The 16,735-nt window shown below is 44.2% G+C and overlaps 1 protein-coding gene across 1 annotated transcript; it reads right to left on the bottom strand.

The window, feature by feature from the left end:
- Positions 1 to 16,529, bottom strand: abcc10 (ATP-binding cassette, sub-family C (CFTR/MRP), member 10). The gene is given in 23 exon segments (XM_056408370.1): positions 1 to 697; positions 774 to 886; positions 1,526 to 1,623; positions 2,012 to 2,157; positions 2,751 to 3,004; positions 3,424 to 3,584; positions 3,659 to 3,828; positions 4,661 to 5,004; positions 6,420 to 6,612; positions 6,725 to 6,863; positions 7,207 to 7,401; positions 7,483 to 7,560; positions 8,062 to 8,251; positions 8,343 to 8,441; positions 8,534 to 8,705; positions 8,939 to 9,018; positions 9,093 to 9,223; positions 9,934 to 10,090; positions 10,773 to 11,000; positions 11,612 to 12,307; positions 12,310 to 12,943; positions 13,620 to 13,865; positions 16,285 to 16,529. Coding segments are annotated over 22 exon segments (4,581 nt in total). The 5' UTR covers positions 13,799 to 13,865; positions 16,285 to 16,529; the 3' UTR covers positions 1 to 573.
- Positions 16,530 to 16,735: the final 206 nt, after the last annotated feature.

Raw genomic sequence — 16,735 nt, 5'->3', positions numbered from 1 at the left:
TATTGCCAATGAAATCCTTTATTTTCTTAACAATGTGAATATAAGAAACCATAACTGATGCATTTATTGACTGCCAGACGATTAGAAGGTTTGTATCTGTATCGATCGTCTCAAAAGAAACAGAATTGTTCATCGTCTGCGTACAGGAGCAGAAATAAACATTACAGTCTGGAAGATATCCCAAAATAACACAAACAGCAGAGGACCTAAACAGCTTCCCTGAGGAACACCAGGAACAAACGTATGGAATACAGCCGGATCTCCCAAACTAACATTTACTCTAAAAAAAAACAATTCAATTATTAGGATGATTTCTGAAAATATTGCAGTACAGTTTTTTTTCAAACATCAATTAAAAGAAACTAAATGTCAGCATAAAGTAGGAAAGATATCCAGTAAACCGACATCCTCACTTCAGGTGAAACAGAACCCTTGAGCAAGGCATTCCCCGTTTCCCTGCTCCCACAGAAGAGTTTTTTCATAAGTCAGCGAGTTCTCAGTGGAACTTTTTCTCCCGGGGATCAAAATATAAAAATAAATCGTTTTTATTCCCGCCGCCTCGCTCTCCATCTCCTACCGGCCGGCCGGCGGGAGGCGGAGCGGCTCGTTTGGGTAGAGCGCGGCCGGCGTGTCGAACTCCGCCACCTTCCCAGCATGCATCACCAGCACCCGGTCGCAGTCCATGACGGTGTTGATCCTGGAGATTGAAAACGGTTTAAATTCAGCCGGTTTAACGGAGGAACACTGAGCGCTCCGTTGCTTTTGAGAGTCACCTGTGTGCGATGGTGAGGACGGTGCGGTCCTGAAACCTCTCTCTGATGGTCCGCTGCAGCAGTTTGTCCGTCTTCTGATCCACGCTGGCTGTCGCCTCGTCGATACACAGGACCTACGTGAGGGGGGGGAACAAACATTTACTTCCACGGGCCGTGTTGATTTTGTTTTTTTCGATATTTGCGCAACGAGGAACACGATGTCAATCACTCCTCAATGAGCAGAGTGTGATTTTTTTTTCGCAGTCCCGTCCACTTTTAAAACAGGCAGGCAGTAAAAATACAAAGAAGTGGGTGGGGCTCGATATCAAATTCTAATCCCTTAATGCAGGGGCGACAAACTCAGCTTCACCGTGGGCCACAGCAGCATCACGGCCGCCTCTTAAAGGGCCGGTGTACCTGAAGCGTTGTATGTACTACTCCCGGACATATTGTTGAATAACTCTTTGCATTTGATTGTTTATTCGAGAGTATAAATATTGTACACAAGAGCATTTCTCTAATATTATACCACAAATCCATTTAATTTGAAACCTTCAAAATAAAAGCACAGGATGTAAAAGGTGATCGTGTGTCTTTCAAGCCGTCAGGGGCCGCATAAAATGACGCAATGGGCCGCATTCGGCCTGCAGGCCTTGTGTTTGACACCTGTGCCTTAATGTATCCGTTCAAATGTCTGAATTATCGCTTAAAGTTTTAAAAGACGCGTGGCGTAAAAGAGAGAACACATAATCCTCTGGAGCGTGAGGTCTCACCTTGGCCTCGGTCAGCAGAGCTCTGGCCAGACACAGCAGCTGGCGCTGGCCCACCGAGAAGAACTTTCCTCTTTCCCCGACCTCAGCATCCAGACCGCCTGACACACACACACACACACACAAATATATACACACACAAATACAAAATGTGGCATCCGCTGCAGTCGAAGTTCGTGTTTGTATGTTTTTTTAAAAGTCTCATTCAAAGTCCGTTGAGGCCGATTCCTCCTGCATCCCAAACTCAACATTTGGAGCCGTCTCCTCCCCTCTACGTGTAAATGAGCGATGAAGAGGAGGACGAAGGTAGATTGCACTTAGAACCTGATCTAATGCGACTTAATCGAGTGTCCTGAGACGCCCGTCCTGGGTGCGGCCGCACAGGAATGATGAAGGGCGGAGGAACACAAGGACAGTGAGTCAGGAGGCTCAACTCAAAGTGGAGACACCTGATGTTAACGAGCATCGCCCCCCCCACGAGCCTCTCACCCATCCGGTCCACCACCGGGCCGAGGTGGCACTGGGCCACGACGTCCAGCAGCTGCCGGTCCGGGTGGCGGCCGCACGGGTCCAGGTTCTCCCTGACGGAGCCGCTGAACAGGAAGGGGTCCTGAGGGATGATGGCCAACCTGGACCTGCAGACAGCACCGCGCACACACACACACAGAAAGGTGTCAGACCGAACAGCAGCGTGAAAGTCTGGATTAAACTAGATTAAACTTGAATAAAAACAAGGCAATTAGTTACAGCGATCATCTAATGGTGGTCATGTTAACCTCTCAGACTCTTACATCTCTACGGTACGTTGTCAACCACGTAAGTTTGTGTGAGCTTCATGTTTTCTGCATCATGTGTCATACAGGCTTCCCCTTCAGTTTGAGAAGGTTGAAAACGAAAAGTTTATTTTTTAAAGCCAGTCAGAATAAAACTCGAAGCCATTTTTATCAATTAAAATACAAATTAAATCAATTAAAAGACAACAAATAAAAATAAAATACAAATTAAATCAATTAAAATACAAACGATTAAATACAAATTAAATCAATTATTTAAAATAAAATAAAATACTAATTAAATCAATTAAAATACTAAAAATACCAATAAAATACTCACTAAATCAATTAAAATAATGTGAAACTGAAAACAAACATTATATTTTGTCACTTTCAAAAGTGAACTTGAGACCAGATGTTTGGCAAAGATCCGTGGATCCCTCCGCTCCCCGTACCTGAGCTGAGCCAGGCCCACAGTGCTGATGTCCAGCCCGTCCAGGAGAATCTGGCCCTGGTTCAGCTCCACCATACGAAACAGGGCCAGGAATAGGGTGGACTTTCCGGAGCCGGTGCGTCCCACGACGCCCACCTTCTCCCCGGGTCGCACCGCCAGGCTGACCCCGTCCAGGGCGTTGGGGAGGCCGGCCCGGTAGGCCAGAACCACGCCGCGGAACTCCAGGCCGCCCTGAGCCGGCCATGCCGGCGGCAGCTGGAGAGAGAGCGGGAAAAGGGAGTGCGGGAAAAGGGAGTGTGGGAAGCAGAGAGCGGGAAGCAGAGAGCGGGAAGCGGGAAAAAGGAGAGTTGTAAAAGGAAGAGTGGGAAAAGGGAGTGCGGGAAAAAGGATAGCGGGAAGCGGAGAGCGGGAAGCAGAGAGGTTGAAGCGGAGAGCGGGAAGCGGGAGAACGGGGAGCCGAGAGGTTTAAATTTGACCTCAGTTTGCATTTATTGTCGTTTTATTGTCTCTGTTGTCCGTCAAAGTATTAATTAAAGTTATTTTTATGACATAAGCAGTAAAAACATTCTCATTCAAACCTTTTAACATTGTGAAAATAAACTAATCTTCACAGACTTTGGCATGAACGACCCGGCCAGTGTGTGGTTATGATTTCAGTTCTCTCAGAGCCTCACCTGGGCGCCGGCGCCCTGCGGCTCGGTGGCGAGGTCCGTGGCGTACTCCTCGGTCCGCTCCACGCTCACCAGCTGCATCTCCGTCTGCGTGAAGCTGAACACGAGGCCGCACAGCAGGTCCGTGACGGAGAGGCCGTAGGACAGGGCCAGGCCCACCAGCCCTGCAGCCAGCAACACACACGTCACCCACGGCGACCCACATCGCACACGACCGGCTGCACGGCGGCGGACTCACCGGGGTCGACGGTGCCGTACCGGTGCTGGACGACAGCGAGCGCCCCGAGGCCGGTCACCACGGCGACGCCGATCAGCTGCAGGCGGATGCTCAGCCACTGCATGGCGGCGTTGCTCAGGAAGAGGCAGCGCTGGTTCTGCTCCAGACGCCGGGCGAGCTCCTCCTGGAACCTGAGACGACGACGACAACAACAACAACAACAACAACAAAGGAGAGGGATTAGAGGAGATCTTTCGGGGATTTGATGTCTCTAAAATGTGGAGATTCTAGAAATTTATTGATGGAACATGCCAATAAAGATCCACCCACTCAGACACTGAATCACAGACACTTTTGGGGTCAAACATTTTTTGCCCGTTGATTATTGATGCTTGTAGTTATTGAAAACAGTGAGCATCGGGACCTTTCTTATGTAGTTTTTTTTGCAGTGTGCGGTGGATTTTCAATAGTTTTGCTCGGATCAGGGAACGTGTGTGATTTACACGAGTGGGAAACATTTGGCTCGTAGATCAGAATCACATTTGATTTTTTTCAATAAAAAGTTCTGTATTTGTAATTTTACAAGAACAAAGAGAATAATTTTGATGAATGAGTACTCAACAGTCGAGATAACAATACATGCAAGGAGACAGAATAAGAAGCTGGAACCTCACCTCATTGTTTAGAATAATAAAAAGGAAACTCATATTTTAAACAATTAAAAAACAACTATCAAATGCCCATAAAGATTAAGATATGATAAAATATTCCTTTATTAGTCCCTCCGTTGGGAAATTGCAGTAATACAAAATAAAAATAAAAAAACAGTAAGAAAGATAGCGATATTAAATATACAGATGGAATAAAAGTATATAAGAGCTAATTAATTAATGCCAGTCTAAAGTTTGAGGTACATTTACCCGAATAGAAAACATATATTATTTGCAACAAAACTGCGGGACAGAAATACAATGGGAGTTAATTATCTTTACAATTATTATAATATATTTTTGTTTAACTCACCTGGCCGAGTGGCCGCTGGCCCGGATGGTGCCGAGCCCGGTCAGCGTCTCGGAGAAGTGCGAGTAGATGGGCGACAGGGTGACGCTGCACAGGCGCTTCAGCTCGCGGGACGTGTGGCGGTAGAAGCGCTGCGTGCGGTGGTAGAGCAGCGCCAGCGGCAGCAGCAGCAGCAGCACCCAGGGGAGCGCGTAGCCAATCACCACCAGCGTGCCCAGCAGGCCGACGGCGTTGGCCAGCAGGATGTTCAGGGTGAAGGGCAGGCTGTCGTCCACGGCGTACAGGTCCGAGGAGAAGCGGTTGAGGATGCGGCCCATCGGGGTGGTGTCGAAGAAGGAGACTGTGGCCTGAGGGGGGGGGGGGGGTTAGGATGCTTCTTTTTATAGATTTATAATTGTACTTTTAATTCAGACATCACATACGTCACAGTTTAACTTTTTTTCTAGGGAAACCCCAAGAATAAAAAATATATAGATATATAAAACATTTTTATTTATACATCCATCTATATAATGTGTGTATAAGTAATTGTTTTTAATCCACCTACTATGCATAGAAATCAGAAAATTAGAAGAAGATGAAGTATTTTTTTTTTTTTCTCAAAAAAAAAAAAAAAAATGTCATGCATTCTTCATTATAAATCATCACAAATATTATGAAGCCCTTTATTCTGATTTATTGCTGATTATGGCTTACAGCTTATATATATATCTATATATGTTTTTGTTATTTATACATATATATACATATATGTATAAACAAAAATGTTAAACGTTTTTACAAAATGTGCATGAATGAAAGTAAATAATATATAAAAATATATGTATAAATAAAAGATACAAAATATATATACACTACCGTTCAAAAGTTTGGGATCACCCAGACAATTTCTTGTCTTCCATGAAAAATCACACTTTTATTTATCAAATGAATATAAAATATAGTGAAGACATTGACAAGGTTAGAAATAATGATTAATATTTGAAATATTAATTTTGTTCTACAAACGTCAAGCTCAAAGGAAGGCCAGTTGTATAGCTTATATCACCAGCATAACTGTTTTCAGCTGTGCTAACATAATTGCACGGGTTTTCTAATCAGACATTAGTCTTCTAAGGCGATTAGCAAACACAATGTACCATTAGAACACTGGAGTGATAGTTGATGGAAATGGGCCTCTATACACCTATGGAGATATTTCATTAGAAACCAGACGTTTCCACCTAGAATAGTCATTTACCACATTAACAATGTAGAGTGTATTTCTGATTAATTTAATGTTATCTTTATTGAAAAAACAGTGCTTTTCTTTGAAAAATTAAGTCATTTCTAAGTGATCCCAAACTTTTGAACGGTAGTGTATATGTGTATATATATGTATGAATAAAAAGTACAAAATATATGTATAAATATAAATATATATATATGTAAACAAAGATGTAAAAGGTTGACCCAAAAAAATATGTGTATGAATAAAAAGTAAAAAACACATAAAATATATGAATATATGTATAAATAAAAATGTTTATATATGTGTATGAATAAAAAGTACAACATATATGTATAAATTAAATATATATATATATGTAAAAATAAAAAGTTGAATATATATATATATGTATGAAGAAAAAGTAAAAAATATATGTAAAGATATATAAACAAATACAGAAATACATATATAATATAACAGTGAGCACAAAGCAAACAAACAAGCAGGATTACAGGAAACCCTTTTACAGGAAGCTGCTCGAGGTGGACGCACCTTGAGGACCCGGTCCAGCAGTCGGTCGTGGAGGGCCTTGGCGGCGCAGACGGCCCCGTAGGCGAAGAGGAAGGCTCTGAGCGCCGTGAAGACGGTGTTGGCCGCCGCCACGGAGCCGTACACCGCCAGGTAGAACTCCACATCGCCGCTCCCGTTGCTCGAGGGCGCCGTCTGCAGCGAGGAGAGAGGACACCTGGGGGGGAGGAGTCAGGGAAAGGTGTTCATGAAGACTACAGGTACAAACACATTGTGACATCTGTCTCCTGCACACACAGAACTGAGTGAAACGTGTATGTTCAGCTCACATTAACCCTCCAGGTGAGAAGAGCAGCAGGTGAGGTGAGCTGAAGGAACCCGGAGAGGAGCCGTTGGTTCTGGAGGAACCGTTGTTCTTCAGCTGGGAGACCCAGTGAGACAACCACCAGTCAGAAGCATTCCTCGAGGCTGAAGCACAAGAAACAAAAGAAACACAGGAAGTGGATTTACTTTTTTGTTTATATATATATAATATATATAAATAAATAAAGATATATATATATATAAATTAATATAGATATATATAAGAATAAAAAATATGTATATAAATATACATATATATATACACACATAAAATATTTATATATATTATTTTTTATAAATAAATATATATACTTTTAGAAATATTTATATATATATATATACACACACATATTTATATATATATATACATATATATATATACACACACACATATATATATTATACACACACACACATATATATATATATATTATATACACACACACACCTTGCATGAGGAGCAGCGATGTCAGGATGGCGGTGGCCAGCACGCCGCCCACAGCGACCCAGTAGGTCTGGTAGACTCTCCACGCCAACCCGCCTGCCTGCTTCTGCTCCGCCCCCATCGGGTCGGGGTCACGCTCCACACACGGGTCATGGGACGAACCCGGGTCCTCCTCCTCTTGCTCCTCCTCCACACCATCTGGTTGAAACCCAAGAGGAAGTGGGACGTGAAAATGAAGGCCGGACATGTTGAGGGAACCATAACTCCGGCCTAACGAACCTTTCTCTTTCTCGTCGTGGTCATTCTTCCGTTTTTTCGGCGCGGCCTCGACCAGAGGGAGGACCTCCGCCGGCGTTCCTGTTCAAACGGCGAAAGGAACCCAGTTTATTTGACTTTAAAGAAAATATTCCACATTAACACATTTGTAAAGCACACGAAAGAATAACTATTAATAATAATGTAAATTTAAAAAGAATATTATAATAATATAATATATATTACTTATATATCATTATTAATATAATATATAAGTATACCATAATAATATTTCTAACAAAATATTTTAAATAATATGTATTATTTTATATAATAATTATATATTAATGAACATAATAATATATGTTATATTATTATATATATATTTATTATTATATATAATAATTATACATAACAACTATATATTAATAGATATTATAATATATATTAGATTATATAAATTATATATAATAATTATACATAACAACTATCTATTAATAAATATTATAATATATATTTAATTATATTATATATATAATAATTATATAATAATAATAATAAACGAAAGGCCCTGATGTCACAACGTTATTCGGCGACGCCTACCCGTTCTGACGATGGTCCCGTTGTCCATGAGGACCACCATGTCGGCTCCGCCCACCAGCTCCACGCGGTGCGTGCAAAGGATTCTGGTCTTCCCCCCGAGGAGCTCCACGACGCACTTCTTCATGAGGTGCTCGGCCACGTCGGCGTCCACGGCCGCCAGCGGGTCGTCCAGGAGGTAGATGTCTTTGTCCTGAGGGAAAAGAAAGGAGGCGAGGATGAAACACGGCGAGCTGAGGGAGGTGACGGCATGAGCGCGTTCGCATATTTAAAACGTGAGCGACCATGTAGGCGGCCCTGGCGAGCGCCAGGCGGGCCTTCTGCCCTCCGCTCAGCGTCACGCCGTTCTCTCCCACTTCGGTCCGGTCCCCGTCCGGCAGAACCTGAACACAACGCCGGCAGAAACGCTCGTTTATACGTGGTGACATTTTAGGGGGAGGTCGTAAAAAAAGAAGAAGTGTGCAGCGATTCGTACGCTGAGGTCGTCCTTGAGGGCGCAGGCCTCGACCACCGCCTGGTAGGAGGCGGAGTCATAGTCTCTGCCAAACAGGATGTTGTCACGCACTGATGCATTCTGGATCCACGGCTCCTGGGACGCCACGCCGAAGCCGGACTCACGGCCCGCCACGTACACAACGCCACTCAGCCTGCACGCACACACAGAAACACACACACACACACATCTATGAGATCATCATGTGTGAAAACCTGTTTCCAGCTGCTCCAAGAGGCTTTGTAAAGAAGTGTATTATGTATAGAAGTGGGAGGAGCTTATTAGAACATGAAGGAAACCCTTCATCCTTCAGTTCATCGTGAACATTCATCTGGAGATACGAGGTTCTACCTGGACAGGAAGCAGAGTGACGGGAGCACGTTCTACCTGTTGAGTTCTCCGGTGAGCGCGGCCAGTAAGGAACTCTTCCCGCAGCCGACCTTCCCCACCACGGCCACCAGGGAGCCCTGAAACCACAGCGCCACACGTTGCTGCACCAAGGCTTCCCCGCCGGAGAGGGAGCGGTGCTCAGGGTGCTCACCTTGGTGACGCGCAGCGTGAGGCCGTGGAGCTGCAGACTTCCTGCTGCAGCATCTTCCTCGCCGTCGGGCCGCTGCCAGGAGAACGAGCCTCGACTCAACAGGACCGCCGTCTCACTGTCTTCAGGGGACACTAGGGAGGATACGGAAATACATACATCATTTCACATTTAGAAATAGATAAAGATACATTTATAAAATAAATTAAATATATATATATATATATATATATATTTGTATATATATTAATATAAATATTTAAAAATATATTTATGTAAAAGAAAAAATATTTCTAAAAAGAAATGTTTTAAAGTATATATATAAATATATCGTTGTATGTATGTATAAATAAATGTGGAAATAAATATATATATATATCAATATAAATAAGGAAACATATATATTTATGTATAAATAAATGTATTAAACTATATATTTTATATATATATATATATATTTTAAAATAAAGTTATGTATAAATATATGTCTGAAAAGATATCTATAATGTCTATATATCAATATATATATAAATATATATTTACATATAAATAAATGTATAAAACTATATATATATATAGAAATATATCTGTAAAAATGAATGTATAAATCTATATATAAATAATGATCAAGAATTTATTTAATATTTCAAAATAAAAGTGTCAATACTAGCGTTGTGTTTTTGTTCCCATCCATCCAAAGATGCTCTTCGTGGTTTCCTTTACAGATCAGCATTGACTAAATATCTCAAATGTGATTTTAATTTAATTTCATATTTATTCTCCATATTCCCTTCCCAAGATCTTCCTCATTGCCCGTGCTTTGTTAATCATGGCGGCGGCGTACCGAGGGCGTAGTACGCCGGCAGGTCCTGGTTCTTCAGTCGGAAGAAGCGCTGGATTCTCTCCAGAGACACTTTGGCCTCCAGGATGCCGTTGAGCACCCAGGGGAACGCGTTGAGGGGCACGATGAGCATCCCCACCAGGGCCAGCGTGGTGAACACCTGCAGGGGAGCACGCCCACCACCAGGGGGCACACAGGACTCAGGGAAACACAGGGCTCATATGCATGTTGACCAATGGAGAGAGAGAGAGAGGGGGAGGGAGGGAGAGAGAGAGAGAGGGAGGGAGAGAGAGAGAGAGAGAGGGAGAGGGAGGGAGAGAGAGGAGAGACAGAGAGGGAGAGAGAGAGAGGAGAGAGAGAGAGAGGGGGGAGAGAGGAGAGAGGAGAGGAGAGAGAGAGGGGAGAGGGGAGGAGGAGGGAGAGACAGAGAGAGAGAGAGAGGAGGGGAGGGAGAGAGAGAGAGGGAGAGAGAGAGAGGGAGAGAGACAGAGAGAGGGGGAGGGAGGAAGAGGGAGAGAGAGAGAGAGGGAGAGAGAGAGAGAGAGGGGAGAGAGAGAGAGAGAGGGAGAGAGACAGAGAGAGGGGGAGGGAGGAAGAGGGAGAGACAGAGAGAGAGAGGGGGAGAGAGAGTCTAAATGTCTAAAAATATATAAATAAATATATTAAAATAATAATATAAATATACGTATAAATAAATAAATATATATAAATAATGATCAAGAATTAATTTAAGATGTAATAATAATTTAATAAGTGTTGATAGCATTCAGTGCGGTTCTGGGAAGACAGAAGGAATAAATAACTAATTCTCAACTCTTACACACACACACACACACACACACCTTGGCCGCGGTCAGCTGGTGGCCCAGCAGCACGTAGGTGACGAAGGTGAGGATGGAGATGACCACGGGCAGGGCGGCCCAGGTGTAGACGCACATGGCGTCCAGGTACTTGATGGCCTTGAGGTGAGACAGCTCGCGCTCGCGGCAGCCGGCGACCTTACGGGCGAAATGAGGCTCCCAGGTGTAGAACTTGATGACGCGGATGCCGAAGAGGACCTCCGTCATCAGCTGAGGGAAGACAGACAAACATATAAAGGGGGGTTATAAGAATAAGGAATAAATGCACTCCTCCTCCAGCAATGGTAGAAGATAAATAAAGTCTCCTGGTAACCTTGAAGCTGAAAGCAGATAAATTTTTGATGTAAATAAATCTCATTATAATACCGATTAGTACCATGAATATATTACAAACATAAGATACCTTAAATGTAGATGTTAAAGACTGAAACGTATGTATCAATATAAATAAAAAAATATACATTTATGTATAAATAAATGTATACAACTATATATATATATTTCTATATATTGTTTAAAGTATATGTAAATATATTTCTATATATCAATATAAATATATTTTTAAAAATCTATATATATATATAGTTATGTATAAATAAATGTATGAAACTATATATTTAAATAAATATAAGAAAAATATATATATATTTTAAAAATATATTCATCTATGAACAAATAATTAAATAAATTTAAAATATATAGAAATATTTGTGTTGAAATAGAACTATTATAGTTTTTTTCTAACAATTTATGACAAAATCAACAATACCAACCTGCATTAATAACAACAGTATTGGTATTATTATTATTAATATGATCACCTTCACGCGGCTGTCCTTGTGGCCGAGCATGCACCGGTTGTTGCTCAGGATGCGGGAGGCGAGCACCTTGTTGAGCGGCACCAGCAGCAGAGCCACGCCCAGCCCGCCGAGGAAGGCCACGCCCACCTGCAGGTGTAGCAGGTAGAGGGTGACGGCGAAGCGCAGCGGCATGCTCCACAGCTCGTGGAAGCTGCCGAAGAAGTTGACCACGCGGTCCACGTCCGTGCTCATCAGGTTGAGTACCTCGCCCAGCGCGGCGCCCGCCAGGCTGCAGCCGCTCACCTGCAGCGCTTTGCCGTACACGGCGGACACGAGGGCGGCGCGCGCCGCCAGCGCCACCTTGGAGACCTCGAAGGCGAAGACGTTCTGGAGGAGGGAGGAGAGCAGGGTGGCGCCGAAGAGCCCCAGGACGCAGCGGGCGCCCCAGCCCATCGGAGCCGCCGCGTCCTCCATGAAGGTCACCAGGCTGCTGAGGAGCAGCGGGCCCGCGAAGCTCAGCATGCTCACCGCCACCTTCAGCACGCCGAGGGCGAAGTAGCGCCGCCCGAACGCCGCGTGCAGCACGCCCAGCAGGCCCACGTCGCCCTCCAGCTGCAGCGGGTCCTCCTGGTGGCGTGAGCTCCAGGTGCCGCTCAGGAGGTTCCTGCCGACCGGCCGAGGCCAAAGGTCGCGCCCGCTACTCGCCGCCCCCCCCGCCGCCGCCGGGCCTCCCAGCACTGGTGGAAGTATCGCCAAACCACGGCGGTGCGAAGCTTCCGAGGGAGGTGATAGAGGTCGGCGGGTCCGTCCAGCTCCCCTCGCCGCCCTCGGAGGAGGAGCGGCGTGAGCCACAGGTAGAAGAGCCGAGAGACGCAGCCGCTGCCGTCCTCGCCCACCATGTCGCCCGTGTCCGGGAGACGCGTGTAGGCGGCGGCGCCGACGCAGGGGAACGCGAATGCCAGGAGGTAAACCAGGAGCGGCAGCGCGCGGGCGGCGGCGAGCACGAAGCGAGCGAACTCCACGGGCCGCGCCGCCGGGCTCAGGTGTTGCCGGGCGTCGCCGTAAGTCACCAGCGTGACGACCAGGTACGGGACGGTCAGGAGGACCGGCAGCAGCAGCGCGGGAGGTCCTCTGGCTCTCCCGAGGGACGAGCGCCGGAGCGCCGCGGCGGCGCCGCAGTGGACCAGCCAGGCCACGAGGGCGCAGCCGTCGGCCAGGAGGTCCGGGTACAAGTCCGCCCGCCGCAGGAGGCTCGCCAGCCCGCCGTCGGCCGCGAAGAGCAGCGCCGCCAGCAGGGCGGCGAGCTGCCGGAGCGCCCAGCCGCGCGGGGGCGGAGCCTGGAGGAGGTCACGCCTAGAGAGAGAGCAGAGCACGAGTCATCTGGACTTCTGCGGCCAATAAATGAAATCTTCTCGATTGATAACTTACCAACTCACAAAAACAAAGTTTTGTGGAACGAATAGATTTAATTATAAATATTTTTTATATCTGAGAGGTCATTTAGTAGGAAAGTGACATGCGTTATCGTCTCTCATTTCCTGAACAAAATATTAAATATATAATTACCTCATTTAAAGTAAAAAATATTTTAAAATCACAAAGATAGATTATTTTATTATTATTATTGCAGGATTTAATATAGCATAATTCCAGGGTTTTGCTATACGAGCTGCCCGGTTCTACTTTTCTACCTCATATTAAACATTAATAACATAAAATATTGAGACGCAGGTGGAAAATAATCATTATTATCGCATTTATTTTCATGTTTAAATCTCTGGAATTTTTGTGGGGGGATTAGATTTCCTCTCTGGCGATCGCATCCGACCTACATGTAAAACATGTTTCCAATGCAAAGTTATCTCTACCTTTAAAAACTGATCAATATTTCGCCTTTTCGAGCGCTTAATGTTTATTATACGTCAAGTCACTAATATTTACATCACAAAATAACGACGAGACTCGATGCATCCAGGGGATGAAGATGGAATCTGCTCCCAGAGTAAAGTCTCACAGGAGGAGGACCCACCTCGCCACGCCGAGGTACCAGGCGCTGGAGACGGCCATGGCCGCGTGAGGTAAGGCTCCGAGGACGAGGCGGTTGAAGCACGGGCCGACGCGCCCGTCGCGCCACGCGGGGAACGGGTCGCGCCGGTCCGAGTGACAGAAGCCCGCGACCAGCTCCGCCGGCCCGGAGAAAACCCTCATCTCGGCTCCTCCTGGTGGAACGACGTCATCCTAGAGGACACCTGGATGACGTCATCCTAGAGGATACCTGGAGAGCACAAAGACAATGAGAGAGGAGATGGTTATTAGAAAAGATGAGACGACAGAGACAAGTTACTATGAGTCCTCACACAGTTTGATTCATGTTTTTTGTTCTTTTGATGATCTCACTTTTAAAATCACACATTGTTGTTTTCCCATTAACAAAATGTGTGTGTGGTATTTGGAAACATTCTTAAAGCTCTGGTGTTGAAATAAGTATAGTTTTGGTATGTTGGCGTTGATGTTAGAAAACAGGATCCAGAAATACTTCAGAAAACATAATAAACTGACTCTCATTCAACTATCATAAAAACAAACCCATCATCACACTGATACGTTTGTCCTCAACCGACGAGACAGTGAATGCATCATGTCTGACTGGACAAGTCTCTCTGGAAGGAGATTACGAACTCTTGAACGGTGATGTATTTCACATTTATGTTTTATTTTATTTTAGAAGTGTGTTGTTTTCTGTGACGTAGTCAAGCTGTCTTGAGGACTCGAATAGAAAGACTTCACACAGGCATGAAAACGGGTCAGGGGTGAAAAAGGTGAGAAGGATAGGCGCGCGCGCGGGGGGGGGTGCTGGTGACTTCCACGAACATCGATGTTGGACATTGTATGATAATCTATAGTTCCTCCATTCTGACACCAAGTCAGTGGGCCCTATAATAATAGTAATATTGTATATAATATAGTCATTCATGAACCAACTTCCTTTTTTTTTGTGGCGTGAACAAGTCTTCAAGTCTTGTGCTCTGCTGAGCCTCGAGTCTGTTCCTTGAGTCTGTTCTGCCTCTACCTGGTTGTCACGATCTTCTAATCCAGGGGTGTCAAACTCATTTTCACCGAGGGCCACATCCGCCTCATGGCGGCCCTCAAAGGGCCGGTTGTCACTAACACGGTATAATTCTAACTACTCCAGAACATATTGTTAAATAACTGTCTTTGCATTTGTTTGTTTATTTAGGTGTACTTATATAAATGTATAACTATATATGCAAATGTATTTAATATTATACAATACATCTATTTAATTTAATTATATTTATTTTAACCCACATTACTTTATCAAAGATCAAACAAACATTATTACATTAACTTTGTTAAAAGCTTTTTCACAGTTGAGACAGGTGGTTCTCCACTGGTCTGGGTAGTGGTTCTCTACTGGTCTGGGCAGTGGTTCTCCACTGGTCTGGGCAGTGGTTCTCCACTGGTCTGGGGCAGTAGTTCTCCACTGGTTTGGGCAGTGGTTCTCCACTGGTCTGGCTTTGGGATGCACTATCACCCCTGAATGACAAGCTGAGACCTAAATTGAGGGATATTTTTAACTTCTCAAATGTATTTAATGAAAAGATGTTGCAGTTTGAACCTGAGTGTTCAGAATATCACAGTATGCACAACACAACTATTTAGTAATATTCCCTTTTACAGTCAATTATGAACCAACAAGTGAATCTTAAGGACACAAGAATGCCGTCACATAAAATGACGTGGCGGGCCACATTTGGCCCGCGGGCCATGAGTTTGACACGTATGTTCTAATCTATGCCATACCTGCCATAAATATCATGATACTGATACAATACCATAAAACAGTACCATAAATACGATCCTGGTATATTTATCTATAATAGTAATAAATAAAATATCTGTATGGTTCACTTTTTACCAACTTTTTCAACACTTAACAAATGGCAGTATTATTAGTATTAGCCTACAAGATATTAATGAAACTACATGGAGCCATCATAGCATTGATTATCACTATGAGACTGTTAGTCTGTATCTGACCAGATGATACAGAGTTCATCAGGATGAGCAGCTGGAGAGTTACAGTAACAGAACTTTACAGACTGAACTTAAACATTTCACTTCTGGCATCTTTTTTAATTTTTATTTTTAAAGCCGAAAATTCCGCCACTTAACGGCACTCGCTGCGTAGTGTGCGCAGACAGCTCGACACGGAGCAGCGCGTGCGCTCTGATCGCTCTTTTAATGAAGTATCGATACTAAAAATATGCTAAATCACATCGCTCTTAACGTACGGGTACTTTGTTAGTATCGCTCCACCGTGCAGCGTGACAGCAGCAGATAGCGGGCTAACATTCAAGCTAACCTAAACCACCAAACGCTGAAGACATCTTGACGCTGATTGGCCGAGACGCGACACGTGCCCATCAAAGATGTTCTATTGCGAAAAGCACCACTCCACATTTTCTCCGTGTCCCACTCCAATCTCATAAACGCCGGCCGGCCAATTGACCCCCCCCCCTACCCCAAAACAAAAACTCTTCGGATCTACACGATTCACGTCAGTCACCTATTTTGGTTTCAAAACGGCGAATTTCGCCGAAAGGTGAGGGATTCTCATGCCTGTTCACAAGAAGACAACAGAGTTACAAACTAAGATAAACTTCACTTACATGTGTCGGTCACGTATCTTTAACCACTTAAGTAGCAGAAGAAAATGAAAAGATGTTCCCCTTCCTGGAAGTTAGAGATGTAAACAAACTAGGCTAGCTAACTAGCTTAGCTCACAACACATCGTGTTTAAAACCTCGTTGCTACGGAAACACAAACAAAATGTAAATAAAGAAACTAGCAAAACAAAGCGGAGATTAATATAACTGAATATCAACACTCGTGGGATATTATTAAGACGAGAAAGCTTTACATTTTACCGGCTTTTATCGAGATTTCTGATGACGTGCACAGTGACTCGTACAAGCTTTTCAAAATAAATGTCCTATGCGGAAATATTTGTATAAAGCAAATGAGTACTTAGTTACTTTACGTGTTTATAAATAATACAAACACAGAAATACCGTGGTGTAAAAAAAGTACTCTATGACAGGTACAAGTATTGCCTTCTAA

The sequence above is a fragment of the Pseudoliparis swirei genome, chromosome 24 (assembly GCF_029220125.1).
Source record: "Pseudoliparis swirei isolate HS2019 ecotype Mariana Trench chromosome 24, NWPU_hadal_v1, whole genome shotgun sequence".
Classification (NCBI taxonomy): Eukaryota; Metazoa; Chordata; class Actinopteri; order Perciformes; family Liparidae; genus Pseudoliparis; species Pseudoliparis swirei.
This window is presented reverse-complemented; position numbering and strand designations above follow the sequence as displayed.